Here is a 23,989-nt window from a genome sequence, read left to right as displayed (position 1 = left end):
TAGCGTCAGACTTTGTGCGACGGCAGCGGCTCCTTTGGCTTGGATAGTTATCGCTGAAGTGTGTTCCAAATGACTGATATTTTTTAGCCCTACACCCTTAAACCTTCTGAAGCTCACACTCTGGAGGGCAAACCCTCCGAAAGGATTAGGACATAGCGATGAGCCCTTCGGAATGGAGCGCACCCAAAAACGTGCTTACAAGTTAAAAAGAAAAAACTTTTATTATGAAATTACTCCTGGCGAGTGTTTGCCGTTCTTGGCTTCACACAAAGCAGACAGCATAAGCTTAAGATACATAAGCAAATGTAGTCATTTGCGCGTTTCTCATTGAAATTGCACGCCACTCATACGGTTTATAGTTTTAACAACTTTTTCTCATTTAAACCTGGGTCATTTTCTAAATGTAGAACTCTCAGAATTTTCGTGTCAAGATGGCCGAGTGGTCTAAGGTGCTACGTTCAGGTCGTAGCCTTCTCTGGAGGCGTGGGTTCGAATCCCACTTCTGACATGAGAACTTCTGTCTTTAAAAAGGATCCTGGCAGTATAATTTCCAGTGAGAACTACACAAAACATCACCAGATAGACCAACAGAGGGTGATGTGGTCTGCTAAAGAAATTTATTTAGACTGTAGCTACAACTCAACCTTCACAACATCTACACATGTGGACACTGTATTCTGTCTATTTGTCTGCATGCACTGTAAAGCCTATATATTTAATGAGACAACAAAACTTTGAAATATCTATAGGGTTTTGTCTTTTTTTTCCTCTTCTTTTTTCATTTCTATTGTCACTGTCACACAACAGAAAGCATGCTTCAGCTTGCAGAGTTCAGATGACCAAAACAACATTCAATACCCAAGCTATAATGTTACAGTTCTTGGTTTACATAGTTTTCCTTTCTTGCAATGTTCATTATATGACTATGTGCAAATTGTTGGACAGTTTTAAATGAGCGTTTCCCAGCTGGAACATTTTAAGTAGAAAGTGTGACAATTAGCTCTGGTCCCCTTTCCTATTAGGCTACTATATATATATATATATATATACTGTATTTACAAAAATACAAAGATGGTGTTAAACAAGAACTGTAACATTAGGTATGAAATGCTGTTGTAATCTGATCTCAGTAATTGAAGCATACTTTCTGCAACACATTTGTGATGTTGCACAATGACAATTGAAAAAGAAAGAAAGAAAATACATTTCCTGTTGCTAGTCTTGGTTGGAATGTTTGGTTGTATCCTGAATTGAATTCTGTGGTGTCCGTTGCCTCGCCTCTGAACACATTTCTTGTCATCATGATAAAGCATATTTTTCAGTAAACAATATGATGAAAATTCATATGAATAAAACTAGTGTTGTGGGTCTAAACCAACCCTTAAGATATTCATTACACCCTCTATATCATGATCTTTTTTTATGATAAAATATTGTCAGGACTTGCCATTTATCCGTTTTTAGTTGTGACTTATGTTAAGTGGTCAACCGATTTAAGTTATTCAATGCCAAAAGGCAGATATACTTCACACATACAGTATATTTATAATACAACTTCTTAACTGCAGAGATGTATGCACAATTGAATGTATTTTACATAGTGTTGTGTAATTAGTAGCTAATCCATTTTTTTATTTTCAAAAATTAGTGGAATGCATTACATTTTAAATTCTATCAGATTACAGTTACTGACTTTCAATCAATTTAGTTACTTTTAATCACATTACTTGGGTTACACATATGTCTTACAGAGTATTATTTATGTAGAATGTAAAACATGAATTGTGTTCATATGTAAGACTGTTTGTGTTTCTGTGACATCTGAAGGCCGTGCGCCCCATAACCAGGGTTGGGAGGGTTACTTTTGAAATGTATTCCACTACAGATTACATGCTGTAAAATGTAATTTGTAACGTATTCCGTTAGATTACTCAAGGTCAGTAACGTATTCTAAATACTTTGGATTACTTCTTCAGCACTGGTAGATTTTTTCACTTGTTTTGACTATAAAAACTCTGCCAGTACAGTAAGACAAAATACACGTTAAAAATACATTCTCTGAAAAACCTAAATATCTTATGCAGTGTTGTTTCTAAAACAAGATGAATCAAATTGATCTTTGTAAGGGAGTTTAGTGGAAAGGAGGAGGCGAGAACCGGCTTGACAACTTAAATAACAATTTATTAACCAAAAAACACAACCAAAACACACAACTGAAAACACACAGTACAGCTGCATGCAATTCACTCTCTCTCTCTCGAACTGTCGTCCCCGGCAGCCTTTATCCCTCGCGCGCCCCATCAGGCTAATTGGGGACCGGGTGTATATGCAGTGTTGTTTCTGAAACAAGATAAATCAAACTGATCTTGTTTTAAGGATTTTTAGATATTTTTACAGGTAAACAATACAAAAATTATCATCAAGAATATGATTTTTGCCCTAATATCAAAGGTCTTACTAGAAAAAAAGAAATTATGATCCAACGTGTATTTTCTTGATAAAAAAATATGATTGTGACTGGTAACATGTGCATGTAAAAAGGCTAGAAATAGCATTTTAGCTTAGCGTAAAGCTGACAATTTACACAAGGTTTATTTCTATTTCTTCTGCTCCAAACTTACTTCAAACTTACTTCTCTGTCTGCTCGTATAAATGTAACACATCATAAGAAAGTGTTTCACCGCTGTTCAAATGCACTTTGGATCGCATCATTTATATGTATAAATGTTCTCCATCTGAAAAGAATAAATATTAAATGAAACAAATGACAATAAAATCAAAGTAATCTCTTCAGTAATCAAAATACTTTTTGAATGTAACTGTATTCTAAATACCAATGATTTAAATTGTAACTGTAGTGGAATACAGTTACTTATATTTTGTATTTTAAATATGTAATCTGTTACCCTGCCCAAAACGAATCATTGTAAGGGAGAAACGTGTGATTGAGTGTATGTCTTGCATGCAACAATGAACAATAAAGAAATATTGAAATCATTTTGAATTTGTTGAGCAAAAGTGTTTTAGAAAGTAACTTAAAAGTAAAAAAACACAATTGGAGGGGCCTGGGTAGCTCAGTGAGTATTGACGCTGACTACCACCTCTGGAGTCGTGAGTTCGAATCTAGGGTGTGCTGAGTGACTCCAGCCAGGTCTCCTAAGCAACCAAATTGGCCCGGTTGCTAGGGAGGGTAGAGTCACATGGGGTAACCTCCTCGTGGTCACTATAATGTGATTCGCACTCGGTGGGGTATGTGGTGAGTTGTGCATGGATGCCGCAGAGAATAGCGTGGGCCTCCACATGCACTATGTCTCCACAGTAACACGCTCAACAAGCCATGTGATAAAATGCACAGATTGACGGTCTCAGACGTGGAGGCAACTAAGATTCGTCCTCCGTCACCAGGACTGAGGTGTCACTATGCCACCATGAGGACTTAGAGAGCGCATTGGGAATTGGGCATTCCAAATTGGGGAGAAAAAGGGAGAAAAAAAATTATAAAAAATTGGTATGTGATCAGTGAAAAATGTGATTACTCAGTAATCTGATTACAAATTTCTAGAAGTTATTAGTAATTAATAATTACACAAAACATTTTTATGTACAGTATATATATATATATATACACAGTGCTGGGTAGATTATTCTGAATTGTAATCTGGTACTAATTACAAATTACATTATAAAAATTTAAGTTAATTACATTTTTAAAGTAATCTAATCTGATTGGTTTTGGATTACTGTTGAATTACTTCTGGCCTAGTTCTTGTTTATTTGATGTCACAAGCATTTGAGTAGGATAAGCTTGTACCCTTTTGAAATAATGTTCCTTAAATGCATTAAAGGAAACTTAGTTAACAGATCAATATGACAGCTGGTATTTGGGAGAACTGGAATTGAGTTTTTGTGTGTGTGTGTGTGTGTGTGTGTGTGTGTGTGTGTGTGTTTTACTCATCATTTGTCTGTTTTTGGCATTTTGGCATTACAAACAGCATCCTTCTGTGGTTAAAAATCAGGCCAGTTATATTTGTAAATTCAATTAATGTACATTTAATTTACTGTACATTTTTGAAGCCGAATGCAAACGCAATTTGCAAACTAAAACAACTTTATTGCATTAATGCAAACGGTTCTGCATTTATGTGTTGATTACCGCTCTATCTTAAGTGTAATGGCTGATTAATTATGCTACAGGGATCAATAAATGTACTACATTTGCCTGATTAATATGTAATCATGTAATCCATAAAAAAGTAACTGTAAATCGATTATGAGTAAAAATGTAATTTAATCAAATTACAAGAACTTAATTTCTGTATTTTTCTATTGGATATATACTGTATACTATATATCTATACTATACGTATATACTATATATATATATATATATATATATATATATACTGTAAATACAGATATAGCACAAATCTATGTATAGTTGTCATGACTTTTGTGAAAACCTTCTAATTTTATACAGGTAATCAATTTAAGTTTCAAGGTCTTAACTCAGACTCTGAGAGTGGAACTAGATTTTGTGGTTACTTATCTGCAGGGAGTGTTTCATCATTTCATACTATCAAATGCCAGTTATAGTATTCGCACACTACAGAATCAGCTGCTAAATACAAAACATACTGTATATACTGTAGAGTGTATGTTTTCTAAAGCATTTAAACTGTGTACATGGTGACTCAGCACTTTAATGACAGTATTCACCTGTGCTGTGAGAGCTAGACAGGAAAAACAAGTACATAATAACAGTAAATACAGTCCCAAAGACTGATGGATGGCAGGTGAGGTGGCAGCCCATTTGTGTCAAGAATAACAGATAAGCATTAAAATGTACAATATGTGTATAGATTCCATTGGTCCTTCCTTTCAATGTTAAAACATGCCAAGTCACAATGACCATTAGGTCGAAAATTATTAAAGGCAGATAGGGCACCATTTTCACGGTACTCGCAAGTTCTCCTGGACTCCAGCATTTCTGATCCAAACAAGGAACCATAAGGAACAAGTAAGTAGCTGCATGTACTAATAACCTGCAGTCTGCCAAACCTGAATATTTGCTAAAGTTGGTTGTGTTTGATACTAGAGGTGACATGTTTTATTTTCTATTTGTAGTGACTTCACTCAAGCTGTGGTATTTCCCAATAAGAGGTATGATTGAACGATTCGATGCAACACTACTCACTGAAAGAATCTTTGGACTTCCTTTGCATTGCACATGTGACTTTCAAGAATGTGCATGTATTACATAGTGATATTTATTTGAAACACATTCCCTTGTGACTGCATGCAGTATCAAGGTACATTTATGGGCTAAGCATGGTAAAAAAAAAAAATGAAAATAAAAAAAAAAATGGTAAAAAATTATAGAGAAACATGAAATTCAAGGCAAATTTAATATTAATAAATCTTATATCATGGCAGGTCTGAGGGAAAATGTCTACTGTGTGGCGGTAAAAGCGAGTTGTTCTCACAAACAGATGATGTCGAGTACTATATCAACAAAACTGACCCTAACACATGCCTTAAACTTTAAACCAAAACCAAATAAATAGTGTCATAAAAGCAAAATTGAAATGAAAAAAGCAATTGCTGAAACAGCCACATTATTTTGTGATTCTTCTATGACACCTACAGCTCACATGCTCTTCAGGACTCGTACCCCGTACTTTGAATTGCAAGTGCAACACTCCATCAGTTGAGCTACTGTGCAATTAGGTTACACTCAAACAAGCTTGTAAGTGTAGTTGGTCATGTAATGTAAACATAAAAATGTAGAGCTTTACAAGTCATGTGCTATCGTAAAAGTGTTTAGATGTCATAAGGTAGTGTTGTGTGAGGAACAGGGTGAAAAGTGTTTATAAACTGATTATCTCGAAATACTTGTGATTTGTGTGAAAGTGAATAAAAGTTATTGTTGTTGTAGCACCTCTAGTGTTCATTTCACCAGGAATCTGCAGGGATACATACAAAGAGCTACGTCATAATAGAAAATGTTTTGGTATAGTAACACGATTCTATAAAACCACTCTAGTGCCACCAACCATTAAAAAAGGGCACTTTTGTTTCTGCTTATATTTTTTGAACCATTAGGCCTTGAAACAAAATTATTTTGAAATATCTATATCTGAAAAACCTACAAGATTAATCTAATTGATCTTGTTTTAAGGATTTTGAGATATTTTTACAGGAAAACAATACAAAAATTATTATTAAGAATGCAATTTTTAGGGGGCCTGGGTAGCTCAGTGAGTAAAGACGCTGACTACCACCCCTGGAGTCGTGAGTTAAAATCCAGGGTGTGCTGAGTGACTCTAGCCAGGTCTCCTAAGCAACCAAATTGGCTTGGTTGCTAGGGAGGGTAGAGTCACATGGGGTAACCTCCTCGTGGTCGCTATAATGTGGTTCTTGCTCTCGGTGGGGTGCGTGGTGAGTTGTGCATGGATGCCACGGAGAATATCGTGAAGCCTCCACATGCGCTATGTCTCCGCAGTAACACACTCAACAAGCCATGTGATAAGATGAGTCAAGTCTCAGACACAGAGGCAACTGAGATTTGTCCTCTGCCACCCAGATTGAGGCAAGTCATTACACCACCATGAAGACTTAGTGCACATTGGGAATTGGGCCTTCCAAATTGGGGAGAAAAGCAAAAAAAATTAAATGAAAATGTCCTAATATCAAAGGTCTTACTAGAAAAAAAGAAATTATGATCCAACATGACTTTTCTTGATAAAAACAATATGATCGTGCCTGGTAACATGTGCATGTAAAAAGGCTAGAAATAGCATTTTAGCTTAGCGTAAAGCTGACAATTAACACAAGATTAATTTCTATTTCTTCTGCTCCAAACTTCAAACTTACTTCTCTGTCTGCTCGTATGAATGTAACACATCATAAGAAAGTGTTTCACTGCTGTTCAAATGCACTTTGGATCGCATCATTTATATGTATAAATGTTTTTCATCTGAAAGGACTAAATATTAAATTAAAAAAATGACAATAAAATGCAAAGTAATCTCTTCAGTAATCAAAATACTTTTTGAATGTAACTGTATTCTAATTACCAATGATTTAAATTGTAACTGTAGTGGAATACAGTTACTTATATTTTGTATTTTAAATATGTATTCCCGTTACATGTATTCCGTTACTCCCCAACCCTGTATATATATATATATATATATATATATATCATACTTAATTCAGTGTATATGATCACACTGAAATATGTGCCCAAATGTTATTTATTTACAAGATTATTTCACAATGAATGGAGAAATGTAAAATATAAATATTTGTCTTGCTTCCTGACATCCATAATGCAAATGTTGGGAGGGATGCCCTGTCCAAATGATAATGGTCTTCCCATCCTTTTTGATCAGTGAATTTCTATAACTTTTCCATGAACTTTCCTGGTGTTTGCAATTACTGGATACAGATTTTTTTTAATCATTTTGATTCAGAATATATATATATATATATATATATATATATATATATATATATATATTTGACTGATTTGAGAACCATTTCGACAAATTCATTGAAAAGAACTCGTTCAATAGAATGATTCACTGATGAATCTGGCATCACTGTGGCTTGTGAGCAAGTTTTACTCTACACAAGAGTATTATCTAGTTCGTGAAATATTCTAGGGAAGAGGAAAACTAGCAAATGAAATATTCAGTATCAAAATATCCATGATTTTATTACTTTCCTTGACATTTCCAGGTTTTCCATGACCGTGGGAACCCTGAAAAGTAACTGTGTTATGTTTCATCAGGTCGTGCAGAGTCAGTGCGACTGATGCTGGCAGACCAGGGTAAATAGTGGGAAGAGGTCACTGTCACCGCACAGACATGGGGCACTCTAAAGGACAGCTGTGTAAGTTAACTGATGACCTAGAAATAAGACCTCTTAGTTTATAATTCATTTTGGTTTGACAAACATTGAAGATTATAATCTTAAAACCGTAACATTTAAAAATAAAAGGACATTCCAAGCATATCTGGCTTGCAAAATATCATATTTGAGCCATACAACCTATTTGAATCATATACTTGAGATTAATTTAACTGCTTTAAGATCTATAGCCAAACCCTTGTTTGTTTACCCTGAGTTAGTTACAGATAATCTCTTGTGTTCAATGCTGTTACCCTGGTGAGGTGAGTAACAAGCTCCTTTGAGATGAAGAAATGCAGGGTTAAATTAAAAGTGAAGTGTGTAATTTCTGAGCGTCATTCGTCACTAGTGCCACCTAAAGGAGTTGCAAACATTTTTACATGAATGATAAAGCATTTAGTTATTTTAACCATGTCACAGTATTTGGAATTGTTTTACTTATAATTAGGGGCCAAGCCTGGAAGTGGTAAAGCTCCTTTTGTATCTGTAAGTTTTCTTCTCATTAGGGGCCAAGCCCCTATTTTATCTGTTAGAATCCATAGAACCATATGGTAAAGAGTTGAGAAATTTGACAGACTGACAGAGGAAAGTCTGAACCTTCCTGGTAACAAATTTGGGGTCTCACCAACGCACCTGTGTCTGTTATTTACAATTCTGCTGAGCTCTGTCAGTCATTTCTTCACTTATTTTAAAATTAAATATTTTCACTTTTCAAACTTTTCCCTCCTATCATATCTCCAGACGCACCACAGGATTTCCTCACTGACCTCATTTTCTGACTTTGCCCCTACTAGCCCACCTGCAATTACTGAGTTAATCAAAAAATCTAATTCTACTTCCTGTCAGTTAGACCCGGCCCCCACCGCCCTGCTTAAACAATAGCTGTGTCTCGTTTCGAAGACTGCGTGCTAGGTAGGACGCATCCTTTGAAGGCTGCAGTATGCAGAGTGTCCTCCTTTAAACAAGCTTCATTTAAACGAGACGGCCTTCGTAGGACAAACGGAAACAGAATGTAACATGGTTGCTATGACAGCACGCCACTCTTTAACAAGCACGAGCGCTTTGAGTGAGAAGGGAACAAAGTCCCTCTGGAAGGGAATGTATGAGGTACATTTTAGGAGAGTTATAAAGATGTAAAGAGAAAAGAAAATAGATTTTACAGGTGTACTTTTAGTCTAATTCTTTATTTTAATTATATATTAATATAATTATACATATTATATACTCTGCACCCATCTACTGAGGTACTTCAACTTGGGAATTAACATTTTTTTTAGACATTTCCGTTGAAGCAAATAATTGTGGGTTGTGAGTGCCCACGAAGGATACACCTCATGCATCCTCCGAATTCCCACGAAAGAAGGTCGCATTCGAAGGCTGCATTCAAAGTGTCCTCCTCGCTTTTCTGAAACGAGACAGCCTCGATGACGTATGCGGCCAACAAATGTGACCTCCGGAGGACGCAGCCTTCGAAACGAGACACAGCCATTTCATCTCCCTCCTCATCAACAGATCTCTTTGTACTGGTATTGTCCCTCTAGAACTAAAAACTACAGCTGTCACCCCAGTTTTAAAAAAGCCCAGCCTAGACCCTTCTGACCTAAAAAATTACCGTCCTATTTCAAATCTCCCTTTTCTGTCCAAATTGATGGAAAAAGTGGTTGCCTCTCAGCTACAATCAGTAGTGTAGTCTAGGGCATACGCAGGCATATGCCATATGTCCACCTATCTTTCTTAGGATTTTGTGTATGCCCACCTAAAATAAGTGATGATACCTATGGCACCAGAACAACAAGTAAGCTTTTGAGCTGGAACTTTTTCAATCTACTAACGTGATGCCGCAGCACCGTTGAGTGAATTGTTTTTTTGTTTGTACTTTTTAAGTGTACAAAGATTCTCTCTAAACGCACACAAAGCTGCAGGAGGCAGCAGCACAACTGGTGGCACGGGCAAGACAGACAGTCCAACTAAGCTGATCCACCAATCAAAACGTTCATTTCAGATGCAATTTGATATTTCCTAACCATATTTTACGTTTCAGTAAGGGGCGGTACATTTCCATCATCTGATGCACAAGCATCCCTGGAGTAACCCTAATTTGTGCTGTAAATTTATTTCACTGCTAAACGTGTATATATATATATATAAAAAAATTTAAATGTGTATATATATATATATATATATATATATATATATATATATATATATATATACACATTTAAATTTTACTTATGCAATTAAACTTTGTGAAAATACCGCATGTATTGCAGTCGTGCTAGCTTTTGATGCTCTTCGCAGATGCTGGACAACTGTGTCCTGTAATTATATTTATAATATCCAATGCTCCATAGTGCACATCGACCATTTAAAATTGATTCTGTTTAACAGTTTGCAGTGTCATGACAGTACTTGGTATTTATCATTGGCACCATGCCCTGAGGGTAGGGTACTTGAGAAATATTGGCACAATGCCACATAGGGGTAAAAAAAAATATAACAAAGTTGATAAATGTGCTTGTGAGGAGCCAGTTGGTAGGTGATAGCTGTGCAGTGTGTGTAAACCTCACTCCCCTGGCCTCAAGAGGCACATTAGCAACTGACGCTAGGGGGCTGTAGCCTTTAGCCTCCTCGTTAGCACACTCGCATCCCATGCCGGCTGATGCCGGCTCAAATTCGGCTCAGAGTGGGTCAAGCAGGACTTACACTTTTGATTTGTTTCTCTTGTTGTCGCCATATTGCCTGTCCGCCATTTTGAATTATTGTAAATAATGTCATGTAAACAAATGCTATTGCAAAAACAATATTTTATAATAAAGTTATTTTGCATTACACACTAAACAAAGTAAATCTCTCAAATATCATATAATGTCACTAAAGTTTTGTATGCTTGTGATTCTGTTAGTAATAAGTCCTGGTGACATACACATGACAAATGACAATGTTTCCACAGAATGACCCAAAAACACACTCAGTATGAAAATCACATTAAAATCTCTCTCTCTTCCTCTCTCTGTGTGTGTGTGGTTAAACAGCTTTTTGGCCAGCTGCCCAAACTGGAAGACAGAGACCTGACTCTCTTCCAGACCAATGCAATTCGATGATATTTGGCACACAAACTAGGTGAGTATGACAATAAATGAACTTAGTTGACTTGAACTGTGATTGCTTTCCTTTTCTCCTTTGTTTCTTGTTGGTTGCACTATTCTCCAGCGAGTCTCCCTGTATAGACTATAAAAATATTTTCATGGCAATCCATCGTAAACCAGATTCTAATGTCACACACTATATATTATGGTAAATATAAAAATTTTATTGCACCTCTGTACTGCAGGGGTTTATGGGCAAAATGAAAAAGAGACTGCTTTGATTGACATGATGGATGAATCATTGACAGATCTTCAGACCAAATACATCAAGCTCATCTACCAAGAATATGTAAGTTAATCCTCTAAAAATATATGATATACTAGTAATAAAAAAATATGTTGTCCCAAAAGCACTACAAGCTAGTGTATGAAAAGGCTGCATAACCGCTGTTCTCATTGGTCAATTTCTTATACTTTTATATCCATAATTTGGCTGGTTAGCTTCAACAGTTAGCCCCTGCTGGTATGCTATAACTGCACTATTCTGCTGCCAAAAAGCATTTTTCACATTTGATGACCATTTAAAACTGGCCTGTATAATGGCGATATAAAAATAACTGTAGCAACAAATAAATTGCAAATATTTCATTATATTATACTAAATGTTTTGCCAGCAAATAACTTATAAATCTTTAAAGACAGACCTACCGGGATTTTTAATCGATGAAATATGCTTCTGTCCATACATCAGTGCACGTTACTTCAACTTAATTTAAAAAAAAATCATGTTAAACAGCAGAATTCATGGGGAAGAACTACATAATCCATGATTCTGAAGAGAAAGATCCACCAATCAGAGAATCGTGGCCAACAACGTGTGCCAAAAGTCGCTCTCCCGACACTCTCAAACTAATTATACAGTATATTTGCATATACACCAAAAGTTTGGAATAATGTACAGATTTTGCTGTTTCAGAAGGAAATTGTTACTTTAATTCAACTTGCATTCAACTGATCACAAAGTATAGTCAGGACATTACTGATGTAAAAAACAGCACCATCTCTATTTGAAAAAAGTCATTTTTGATCAAATCTAGACAGGCCCCATTTCCAGCAGCCATCACTCCAACACCTTATCCTTGAGTAATCATGCTATATTGATCATTTGATAATAGAAACTGACTTGCCATTATATCAAACACAGCTGAAAGCTATTTGGTTCGTTAAATGAAGCTTAACGTTATTTTTGAGTTGCCACAGTATGCAATAGACTTGCATGTATTATATCTCTCTTATAGGAGTCTGGAAAAGACAAATATCTGCAGGAACTGCCTCAAAACCTTGCTCGATATGAAAACATTCTGAGCTGCAACAAAGGAGGATTTCTGTTTGGCTCAAAGGTGATTTAATTTTTATTTAAGTTAAATTAATTAATTAAAATAAAAGCATTAAACTCAGAACAGGAGTGTGCAGCTCACAACCCACACATATTCAAACTATCGCTTAGACGCTTTCTTAAATACATTTTCTTTGAATGAAGATATGGGTAGTCACCACTAAGTTCTGTTTTGTTTTTGTCCACAGATCTCTTTGGCAGACTATATGTTGCTGTTGCTTCTCTTAAATCATCAGGTTCTTTCTCCATTCTATATAGACTCATTTCCCACCATGAAGAGTTATCTGGAGAGACTATGTTCTAGACCAAACCTGAAGGCCTATCTCCAGAGTGATGCCTTCAAGAACAGACCCATCAATGCCAATGGAAAACAGTGACTGCATTGATTTGAATTGCCAGTAAATCCGGGTGCTCTCTTGCCAATTGATATGTTTCAAGTTACTCATTTAACAAATCAATAATCAGCATTATTTCATCTGAATGATCATTATGTCTTTAATAAATGAAACAATAATGCAAAATCAAACAGCAAAGACAGATTATTACTGCTACTTAAAATTGTCTGTATTGCTCAAATAAATGTCATTTTCTTTATTCAAGTGAAATGTGTGTTTTTAGTAACACTACATTGATGGATTGTTTGATTCATTTCTGTGAATCGGTTCTTTTAAACAGTTCATTTCAATGAACCGGTTAAGAAAACGGATTCACTGGTTCTTTAACGTCATCCCATAATTACATCATCACAAGGTCCCTGACAACCAGGCATGTATTACATATGATCTAAAACATTCCAAAAAAGCCAAATGTAGGAATATGTACTGTAAGTTTAATTAATATATGTCTTTATTTTAATTTCATGTGTCTTAGTTCAGTTTGTGACAGCTATGATTCAGCTTATGAAAACCTAAGTCATTAAGCACCTAAATATAATTTGAATTTACCTGGAAAAAAATATTTTTTGATAATTTACATAACATTTGTTGCATGTTTTAATAAAATAAAATCGTCTTTTGAAAAGAAAGTCACACAGGTTTGAAGCAACATTAGGGTGAGAAATAATGACAGAATTGTCATTTTTGTGTGTGAATTATCCCTTTAAGAACAGAGTAATCAGGTTAATGTACCAATAAGTGTTCAAAATGAAACTCTGACTCTGGAGTTTTATTTGTGGACCATACTGTACATAATAAATTCAAATATGATAAATAGGTCATTATTATATTAAACATTATACATAATTATACACATTATACAGAAACCTTCAAGGCTTGATCTTTGACCACTATCAGAGAATATCCATTGATGTAATTAAATATGTAATTTGCATGTTGACTGCAACGTTGCAGTTGTAGTCTGAAAATTTGTGGTCTAGTGTGCTCAAAAACCTTGGAGAAATGACATTGTGGCAGTATGTGTAAACCCTTTATGGAATTGAATCTAATACACAGAATGGATGTTTACTAACACATTTTTTGCTTGTTTATTATAATGACTTAGCACTTTAGTGACTTTTTACACTCTGACAGCTGAACAGGAAGAACCAGTTCTTATGAAATAACAGCAAATACAGTCCCAAAGACTAACTGATGACAGAAGAGGTGCTGGACATTTCTCTGTCTGAGAGCCCCCTTTTGAGGGTCGATTCGACACCCCCCTTTGTGCGGTACATATGTTGCAAACCCCAGATTTGCACCACAGTGTATTCTGTTTTACAGTAGTGACTTCACTCAAGCTGTTACTTTCCAAATTAGAGGTATGAATGAATAAACGATTCACTTCCACAATCCTCTAATCCTTTGCATTGGACAAGTGAGAGACTTTCAAGAATGTACATGTATTGCATTGTGATGTTTGACGTACCTTTCAGCATTGAGATACAACCCCAATTCCAAAAAAGTTAGTACAGTATGGAAAAAAAGGAGTGATTTGTAAATTCTGTTCACCCTGTGCTAAATAGAAATCAATACACATCCCACTGTGTAACATCACAGTTTCTTCTAATAACTCTTATTAAGCATTTGGGCACTGAAGACACAAGTTTGTTAAGTTTAGTAAGCAGAATTATCCCCGTTTATCCATTATGGAGGTCTTCAGTTGTGTAATTGTTCGGGGCCTTCATTGCCGTATTTTGTGCTTCGTAAAGCACCACACATTCTCACTTGGAGACAGATCAGGACTGCAGGCGGGCCAATCTAACACCTGTACTCTCTGCTTACATGCGCTTGTAATCTGGGCAGTATATACACTGTAGTTTGGCGTTGTACTGAAGAAAAATGCTAGGACGTCTCTGGAAAAGACGCAGTTTGGATGGCAGTGGACTCATCGTACCACATAACACGTTTCCATTGTTCTACTTTCCATCTCAGATGAGGCCAAACTCAGAGAGATCAGCGTGGTTCTGGACAGTGATGATGTTGGGCTTCTGCTTTGAATAGTAAAGCCTTAAGTTGCATCTGTAGATGCAGTGGCAAATGGTCAGTACTTAATATTACCAAGCCCATGTCATGATATCCAGTACAGATGCATGACAGTTTGAATGATAGGTTTAAAATCATGTGCACTCAAATGAGATGAACAATCCTTTATGCATAAAATATCTGTATTCTAATAAAAGCATGCATTTCACTTGGAGCAGGTCACCACATAGGGGCTGTTAAGATCAAAAGACTAGCAGAATATTACTTGTTTGATCCTGATTCAACCCATAATTGGATGGTTTCACTTACAGAATAAATTAATCATGGTTCAATGCGAAAAGCAAATTTCTACAATGGCATCATATCACTAAGAACATTTTGCGTGATTCTGTATCTACAGTGCATCCGGAAAGTATTCACAGCGCCTTATTCCAAAATGGATTAAATTCATTATTTTCTTCAAAATTCTACAAACAATACCCCATAATGACAGCGTGAAAGAAGTTTGTTTGAAATATTTGCAAATGTATTAAAAAAAAAAAAAAAAAAAAAGAAAAAAACCACACATGTATGTAAGTATTCACAGCCTTTGCTCAATACTTTGTTGAAGCACCTTTGGCACCAATTACAGCCTCAAGTCTTTTTGAGTATGATGCTACAAGCTTGGCACACCTATTTTTGGGCAGTTTCTCCCATTCTTCTTTGCAGGACCTCTCAAGCTCCATCAGATCGGATGGGGAGCGTAGGTGCACAGCCATTTTCAGATCTCTCCAGAGATGTTTAATCGGGTTCAAGTCTGGGCCACTCAAAGGCATTCACAGAGTTGTCCCGTAGCCACTCCTTTGTTATCTTGGCTGTGTGCTTAGGGTCGTTGTCCTGTTGGAAGATGAACCTTTGCCCCAGTCTGAGGTCCAGAGCACTCTGGAGCAGGTTTTCAACAAGGATGTCTCTGTACATTGCTGCATTCATCTTTTCCTTGATCCTGACTAGTCTCCCAGTTCCTGCCGCTGAAAAACATCCCCACAGCATGATGCTGCCACCACCATGCTTCACTGTAGGGATGGTATTGGCCAGGTGATGAGCGGTGCCTGGTTTCCTCCAGGCATGATGCTTGCATTCAGGCCAAAGAGTTCAATCTTTGTTTATCATGGTCTGAGAGTCCTTCAGGTGCCTTTTGGCAAACTCCAGGCGGGCTGTCATGTGCCTTTTACTGAGGAGTGGCTTCCGTCTGGCCGCTCTACCATACAGGCCTGATTGGTGGAGTGCTGCAGAGATGGTTGTTCTTCTGGAAGGTTCTCCTCTCTCCACAGAGAAATGCTGGAGCTTTTCAGAGTGACCATCGGGTTCTTGGTCACCTCCCTGACTAGGCCCTTCTCCCCCGATCGCTCAGTTTGGCCGGGCGGCCAACTCTAGGAAGAGTCCTGGTGGTTCCAAACTTCTTCCATTTATGGATGATGGAGGCCACTGTGCTCATTGGGACCTTCAATGCTGCAGAAATTTTTCTGTACCCTTACCCAGATCTGTGCCTCGATACAATCCTGTCTCAGAGGTCTACAGACAATTCCTTGGACTTCATGGCTTGGTTTGTGCTCTAACATGCACTGTTAACTGTGGGACCTTATATAGACAGGTGTGTGCCTTTCCAAATCATGTCCAATCAACTGAATTTACCACAGGTGGACTCCAATCAAGTTGTAGAAACATCTCAAGGATGATCAGTGGAAACAGGATGCACCTGAGCTCAATTTTGAGTGTCATGGCAAAGGCTGTGAATACTTATGTACATGTGATTTTTTCGTTTTTTTATTTTTAATACATTTGCAAAGATTTCAAACAAACTTCTTTCACGTTGTCATTATGGGGTATTGTTTGTAGAAGTTTGAGGAAAATAATGAATTTAATCCATTTTGGAATAAGACTGTAACATAACAAAATGTGGAAAAAGTGAAGCGCTGTGAATACTTTCCGGATGCACTGTATGCCGCTAGGTGTCAGCGCCATATAAACAAAGTAAATAAATAAATAAATACTGAGTGCAAATGTAAGTTTTGCAACCCTTAACATATCTGATTTGTAATCACATTTTGATCCATAAGACCTATGTAGCTTTTGGAGTTTTGAAGATGAGCCAAACCGCTTCAAAATCTTAAGCGTCACTCTAGTTTGTATGTTTATAAGTTACATGTCTCTTGTGCTCAAAGCGTACACACGTGAGGTGAATAACAAGCTCTTCAGAGATCAATGCTAAGATTAGCACTAGCAGTGCAAGACATAAAACAAGATGTACTAAAACAAAACTGAAATTTCTCTCTCTCTCCCTCTCTCTCTCTCATGACCGGCAGTATAGTTTTAAACATTTACAACATTTTACAAACATATAAGTGCATTTACATGTGCATGAAAAAATAAATCATTTTTACAAACAGCAATTAGGCCCATATAAATATACTTGAAAGACAATATTACAACTCACAAGTAATCTCTAAGTTGAGTAAAAATTAAACATGTAGAGTGAAAAGCAACAGAATAAAGTGACAAAATGTTATACTGATAGTTTTGTTGGTGAGTCATTTACACTTCTTGTAAGCAGATCAGAGATATTGTTGAGGATCACTCCTGTACTGATACATAGTAATTTGATTGACATTATTTTTGATTATAAGAATATAGTGCAACTACTGAAAAAAGCTTTTAAATTAGCTACATTTTAGGTTATTTTGAAGAAGAAGAAAAAAAAAAAAAAAAAAACGTACCACTACACACAAATCCTCTTCAATATTGCTGGCCTTTTATTGCCTAAAAGAATATATATATATATATATAGTTAGGTCAGTCATTCTAGTGTGTACATTGTATTATGTTCCAAACAAAACATAATTAACAGCATTAATAGAGATGATTAGCCTACCTGATTCCCATTGGGCCTACTTCCATTTTTGTTTAATAGTTTTGATGACTTTACTTTTATTCAGAAATGTGGAAAATGTTAAAAATGTCCCTTTTCTATAGGCTGTCATCGACCTGCGATATTATCATATCACACTTAAAATCAACTATTTCATTGTATTGAAAGCATTTGGTTGCAGGACAAGCATGCACGCTGTAGTATACAGCTGCACACTGTGCGTGCGAAGAGAGCACGAGCATGACTCATCAGAAACTCAGCGCTTAAAAGGAGCCGCGCGCTCACTTCTCCGTCTGCACTCTGCACTTCCCTTCAAACAGAGTCAACAGCCACAGACGTTATTCTTCAGTCTACGTAAGACGAGTAAGTAGCACGACTGTCCGTACCTCCACTGCACTTTTGCATTAACCTTTAAATTATTGTGATCATGAATATATGTACTATTTTTGTCGGATTCGTTGTGCAATACGATATTCTACAGACGAACGCACAGTCATCGTCGCATTACATCCAGTACTTGATTCACTGTGTAAATGCAAAATGCTCAGCTGATATTACGTAATGTACACCTATACCTAAGGATACAACTTCACTCTATAGGTGAATCATTGAATGCACACCTAAACGGAACTGTACCGAAGTTTTTAATGTTGCAACGCATGCTCTTAAGCGTTTTGCAACGTTTTTGCATCGACTTGTATGGGTGATTCGTTCGAAGTTCAAATTCGTGAATGCAACAATGAAGAGGCAAGTGTTACGTAATGCACAAAATGCTCGCGCACTGAGAAAGGGACAATGTACGAGTCGAGCACTTTGATATGCAATCTGGTTAAGTGTATGCAAATGCATTTACCAACATTTACGGGTAGCCCCTGATTACTTCCTTGTATTTGTTACTTATTGTTTTTGTACTCCATGTGTTCAGTAATATCCTCTGCTACTGTTTTCTTCCACTTTCTTTTTATTGATTTTTTTTTTGTTTTTGTTTTTTTTGCAGTGGCTCCATATACGCTCACATACTTCGCCGTTAAAGGTTTGTACAAAAGTATTTTATTCTTGTCACATGATCAATGCATGACCTGAAAGCCTGAAAGAAGTTATTCATGCTGTCACATGGTTCAGTGGAGAAGTTAAACATTATGCAAGGGGGCTGTAAACAAAAGAAGCTCAAGCTGAATGTATCATTAGCCAAATGTAACTTTTAATATTCTAGTTATCAGTTTAATTTGAATGCAACTTTTGCAAGTTATTCTGGAAATAACATCAACATTGTATTTGACATTTCCAAAAAGGATTTTTCTTTTATTTATGAATTCTTTGTTTGCATTTATTTCTGTCAATAACATATCTTGGATAATTTAAACTCAAATTAATAAATTTTTCATTATTTCTAAAATGATTTAATTTCTATTTTACTAGTGGGTCACATAATTACTGTATGACCTCACAGTCCAATACACCCTTTGTTCAGAGAATAAACTGTCAAATGTTTTTGCTGATAATATCTGGCAGCTTGGCTTTAACCGTCTCTCAAACCAGTTAGCCAGTCTTGATCGTCCAATCAAAATGTGCCATTTGTCTAAAGGCATTTGACCCAGATTGTGGAGGAGGGTTGGCCATGAACCTCAGCCGACACGCACTGTGTCATAAAATTGGGACATTACACCACCACTCCACAAATCATTTAATTTCATAGTCGTTCCGTAATTTCCTTTTTGTCACCATCTTAGTCTGCAATAGTGTCCGCACACTTGAGTATCATTGTATGTGTCACTGTGATCAACACACGTAAGAGGATTTTAGAACGCTGTCGCTATAGTAACAGTCCCCCTGACACTGTCATGTGTCATCTAGGCAGATGTGGTGCTCTGAAGATTATGCTGGCTGACCTCGGGCAACAGTTGAAGGAGAACCTGGTGACCTTTGATGAGTGGATGAAGGGTGACCTGAAGAACAGCTGTGTGAGTTGCCACACTTTGAATCTTCCTAGCACGCTTGTGCTCAACTTTTCAGGCCAAGAACTGCCTTGATTAAATGTGTGTGTGTGTGTGTGCGCCCACTATCCAGCATATTTATTGGAACCCAGTCAATGTGAATATTGTAATACAAAATTGAGGATGATTATTATCATTAAATACTAACATATTTCTGTAACAGTATCTTAACTTGCACAGGGCATTATTTTGCAGTCAGTTAAACCAAGTTGTTCTAAACCATCAGACTTTTATTTTGGCAGAAAACTGCATGAATTGTTCCTGTGTGAAGCTGAATTTACAACTGCTGTTTAATGTGCTCCTAAGTGAATCTGTAGCGCTTTAAATATGACATGCCTTTTGTTAGCAAACTGAATTTAGCTCTGAGCACATCAGGCAGAGCCCCACCTAAATATGTATCCACTTGAAAACTACCAATAATGTAATTTGTTTACCCATAAATGTGTTTTTAAAAGCATCCATAGTATACGTTTTTATTCGTTTTAAGTCATAATTTAGCGGAAACCTCTGATACACTTAGTTTGATAGATATACGAGCATGTGGGGCAGAGAATCCGCTGCCCTCCCGAACTCCACAGCACCTCTAATTTTCAATGGAAATCTGTGGTCAAATATGGTACTGCAATGAGCCCTCACTGAGATTCATTGGGGGCTGAAATTAATCTGCCCATTAACGTAGAGCCAATGCAAAGGCAACTTTAGTGTTCGTGCGCGCCAGTTGTGACGGATTGCGATGAATGTGGGTGTAACAATGTGTCGTTTCTTTTGCAAATTCAGACAAATTGGCCATCAAACAACTTGAACCTGAGAAGCCAGACAAAAACGGTTTGCAAATCAAAAGGCAAGGGTAGGCGATAAGACATTATATTTATTGTGTGACAAAAAATTGTATGTCAAAAAGCCTTTGCTCGGTGTGTACACTAAATATTTACTACTTCGTTCTTAATTTGCAAGGGGGCAGGGTGGTGTGTGTGTGTGTGTGTGTGGCAGCATATGCAAACCTGTTTACTAAACTTACTGTGATTTAAAACATAAGCATTTAGTTTTTTTTAGTATTGTTGAAACGTGGAAATTTCATGTAGATTGTATAAAAACTATCACCACTAACATGAATGAGTTGTGTGTGTGTGTGTGTGTGTGTGTGTGTTTGTGTGTTTTTTATTAAAAAAAAAAAAAAAGGTTTTGAAAGATCTGCCCCAGCTTTATCTGTGGTCACGAGTTGCTACTGGAGCACATCTGTTACTCTGAGAACGAGGTGGTGTTGTGGAGCACAGAACTGCACTGTAACCATTGAAAACACTGTATCATAAGCCTCACGCGTGCTCTTAGAATGTGTAATGAACTCTCACAATACAGAGAACAGAGCTACGCATAAAACTTTGAAGTGAGCAGCACGCACAGACTATATATTTAATTAAATCGCAGCCCTTTGCAGTTTAATAATCGAACAAAGTCATATCGCAATTTATTTATTTTTTTATAATTGTGCAGCCCTATTCAGAAAACCAAATTCAGTTATTTCTCAGGTTACGAGGGTGTCCTCCTGTGTGCCATTTAATTGTATTCTTTAATATGGTTATATTCATGTTTAATGTAGCATCTATCAACTGTCTGCATACTAATAACTTGTTTATTATTTAAGGTCTTTGGACAGTTGCCTAAATTTGAGGATGGTGACCTGGTCCTGTATCAGTCCAATGCTATGTTAAGACATTTGGGTCGCAAACATGGTAAAAATCACCACTTCCCTGATTTTACTTTCACCAACTGGAAATGATTATCACTAGTTTTCATGTGGGGAGGGGGGATAAATTAAATTGTTTTGAGCGTCTGAAGCCCCGTTCACTCATGCAGCAACTTTATTGCTTGAAGTCACTAGTCTCTGTACTATGAAGTCGCTAGTGGCCGTTCCTACTGCTGTCGCTCTAACGTTACTGGTGGACTGCACATGTGGCCATTTCTTTAGAACATGTGATCACAGATGAGACATTGCTGGTAAAACGAAGATATCAGTTCTCTTGTGCCTATAAATGCTCATTATGCTGTAGAGTTTTTATATAAACGACAGCAGTGCTCAATGCATCATGAACAAGACGAACGATCTATCAGTACACGAATCAAACTCAGACTGCAGACAGTTTCTTTTCCACGTATCATGTTATATCCATGCATGTGGTTCCAGATGAATTGTATAAAATGGTGAAATCACTCACCAAAACTTCTGTCTCTCCTGCACTTGACTCCATTATCTCATAGGAGATGGATAGCGTGAGCTCCACTGAACACCGTCTTTTTTTGGTTGTCGATGCCAAAAGTTGCTCCTCATTTACATAAAGTAAAACTTTACCACGCCCACATCTAGTCACCGGAGGCCGCTATCGCTTGCGTCGCCAGCTCTCATTGAAAATTAAATAAGATGTGGTCGCTTTGTCACTGGAAGTCGCTGCATGTGTGTACGGGGCTTTATCTGCATAGACATGGACTATACTAACACATTGTCATTAAAGTCTGTACACCATTCTCTACACATTCAGGTGCATATGGGAAAAATGACTCTGAGGCTTCTCTTATTGATATGATGAATGATGGTATTGAAGATCTTCGCCTGAAATACATAAAGCTGATCTACCAGGAATATGTGAGTAGTGTTGTGATTTTCACACGCATCACGTCTACAGCACATAGAGCTGAGACTGGTTTTGCTGTACTTTGTTTGCTGAAAATATGACAGTCAGTTGAGACCAGTATAATTCACATGGGGTTTGCTGCTGAGCTCAGGTGCTGTTATTTAGTATTACAGAAGAACACTATTCATATTGAACTGAATGAAAATTAGTTGTTGCATAGTTGTTGTCAGGATATTTTTAACTTCTTTGGTTTGTCATTTTGTAGGAGACTGGTAAAGACGCATACATCAAAGATCTGCCCAACCATCTCTCCAAGTTTGATGCCGTTTTGGCCAAAAACAAGTCTGGATTCCTGGTTGGTGATAAGGTGAGAATTACTTTAGAAATAACATAAGGGCAAAAACATTGGCTTTGCTTAAAACAAAGCATACAAAAAATTGTATAGTATTGTGACAGTTACAATCACATGTTATATACTGCAGTGCGAGTAAGTGTAGTATGATTTGCTATTGTGAATGTAGTCTGTGTGTGCAGTATTGCTCACTGAATTCTATCTTCTATCAATGTGTTTTATCATCTCAAAGGTCTCTTTTGCTGACTACAACCTGTTTGACTTGATGCTGAATCATAAAGTCCTCTCCCCCACCTGTCTGGACTCATTCTCTTCTCTCAAGGGCTTTGTGGATACGATGTCCGCTCGTTCCAAAATCAAGGCCCTCCTTGAGTCTGATGACTTCAAGAAACTTCCCATCAATGGCAATGGCAAACAGTGATTGTGTAGCCCACTAATGAACACTTAAAGATACATTCTCAAACCATGGCAGAACTCGCTGTTAAAAGGCTTAACTGGTGTGCCGTGATTAGCAAAATATCCATTGTCTTTGTATAACTATATATATTTTGTATGTTTAACCATTTTTGATAATTTTTACAAACTGAAGTCTACAGTATGTATCAATTATAAATAAAGCCCTAATGCTTAAGATGAAATCTGACTCAATGTGGATTCTTTTTATACTGTGGTTTAGACTATGTTTGGTCTGAATAAATGAGACTGATTTGCAGAACACTGAGACCTTTATTTAAGTGCATAATTGTGAATAACTGCTACTTCTATTCTTTACACTATTAGGAAAAAACATGCACTTATTTTATGCCACTGTCATGAGCCCTATTGAATAGGAGTATAAATGCTGCTAAATAGTTTTTCATAAGAAATGGGGACCAGTAACGTGCATCAATTACTCTAATGAATGGATTAATATTATAGTAATTTATTTTCCTAAATATTCATTGTGCTCTGTTTTATTTCTCTTACATTGTCCCTTTAATTTCCTCTAGTTTCTTTTAAATATGTTACCTTATTTATTGCCTGTTTTATAAAGATTTATATGATTTGCCAAAATTGTAAATGTAACCAATCAAGGAATAAAGTGTAGAGTTCGAAATGGCATACTACAATAAGCTTTTATTTTCCGAACCGCTTGGCGGCCATCTTTGAACGCTCCCAGGCAGCTATTTTCTATGTAAACAAGGGCAGCGTCTGTCTACTTGAATGGGAAAAGACCGAAATCTCCAAAACTGGTCAAGATTACTATCAAAGAACCTATTTAAAATCAGCAGTACAATTTGACAACACCTGTATTA

The 23,989-nt window shown here is 36.7% G+C and overlaps 1 protein-coding gene, 1 long non-coding RNA gene, 1 other non-coding gene and 1 pseudogene across 3 annotated transcripts; 3 read left to right on the top strand and 1 right to left on the bottom strand.

Annotated features, from left to right (window-relative positions):
• Nucleotides 1-425: 425 nt before the first annotated feature.
• trnal-cag (transfer RNA leucine (anticodon CAG)) lies at nt 426-508 on the top strand. The gene has a single exon. It is a non-coding gene; the product is annotated as a tRNA-Leu (tRNA).
• Nucleotides 509-4,786: 4,278 nt separating this feature from the next.
• Nucleotides 4,787-15,261, top strand: LOC127417534 (glutathione S-transferase P-like; annotated as a pseudogene).
• Nucleotides 15,262-16,703: 1,442 nt separating this feature from the next.
• On the bottom strand, nt 16,704-17,866 carry LOC127418189 (uncharacterized). Its single transcript, XR_007893379.1, has 3 exons — nt 17,725-17,866; nt 17,570-17,612; nt 16,704-17,437 (listed from the first exon to the last, which is right to left on the bottom strand). It is a non-coding gene; the product is annotated as an uncharacterized LOC127418189 (long non-coding RNA).
• Nucleotides 17,867-17,894: 28 nt separating this feature from the next.
• LOC127418176 (glutathione S-transferase P-like) lies at nt 17,895-23,332 on the top strand. The gene is made up of 7 exons (XM_051658624.1): nt 17,895-18,084; nt 18,719-18,754; nt 19,576-19,682; nt 21,358-21,445; nt 22,250-22,353; nt 22,608-22,709; nt 22,927-23,332. Exons 1-7 carry the CDS (start codon nt 17,910-17,912, stop codon nt 23,113-23,115), a joined length of 801 nt encoding a protein of 266 aa, XP_051514584.1. The 5' UTR covers nt 17,895-17,909; the 3' UTR covers nt 23,116-23,332.
• Nucleotides 23,333-23,989: the final 657 nt, after the last annotated feature.

The sequence above is a fragment of the Myxocyprinus asiaticus genome, chromosome 27, assembly GCF_019703515.2.
Source record: "Myxocyprinus asiaticus isolate MX2 ecotype Aquarium Trade chromosome 27, UBuf_Myxa_2, whole genome shotgun sequence".
NCBI lineage: Eukaryota > Metazoa > Chordata > Actinopteri > Cypriniformes > Catostomidae > Myxocyprinus > Myxocyprinus asiaticus.
This window is presented reverse-complemented; position numbering and strand designations above follow the sequence as displayed.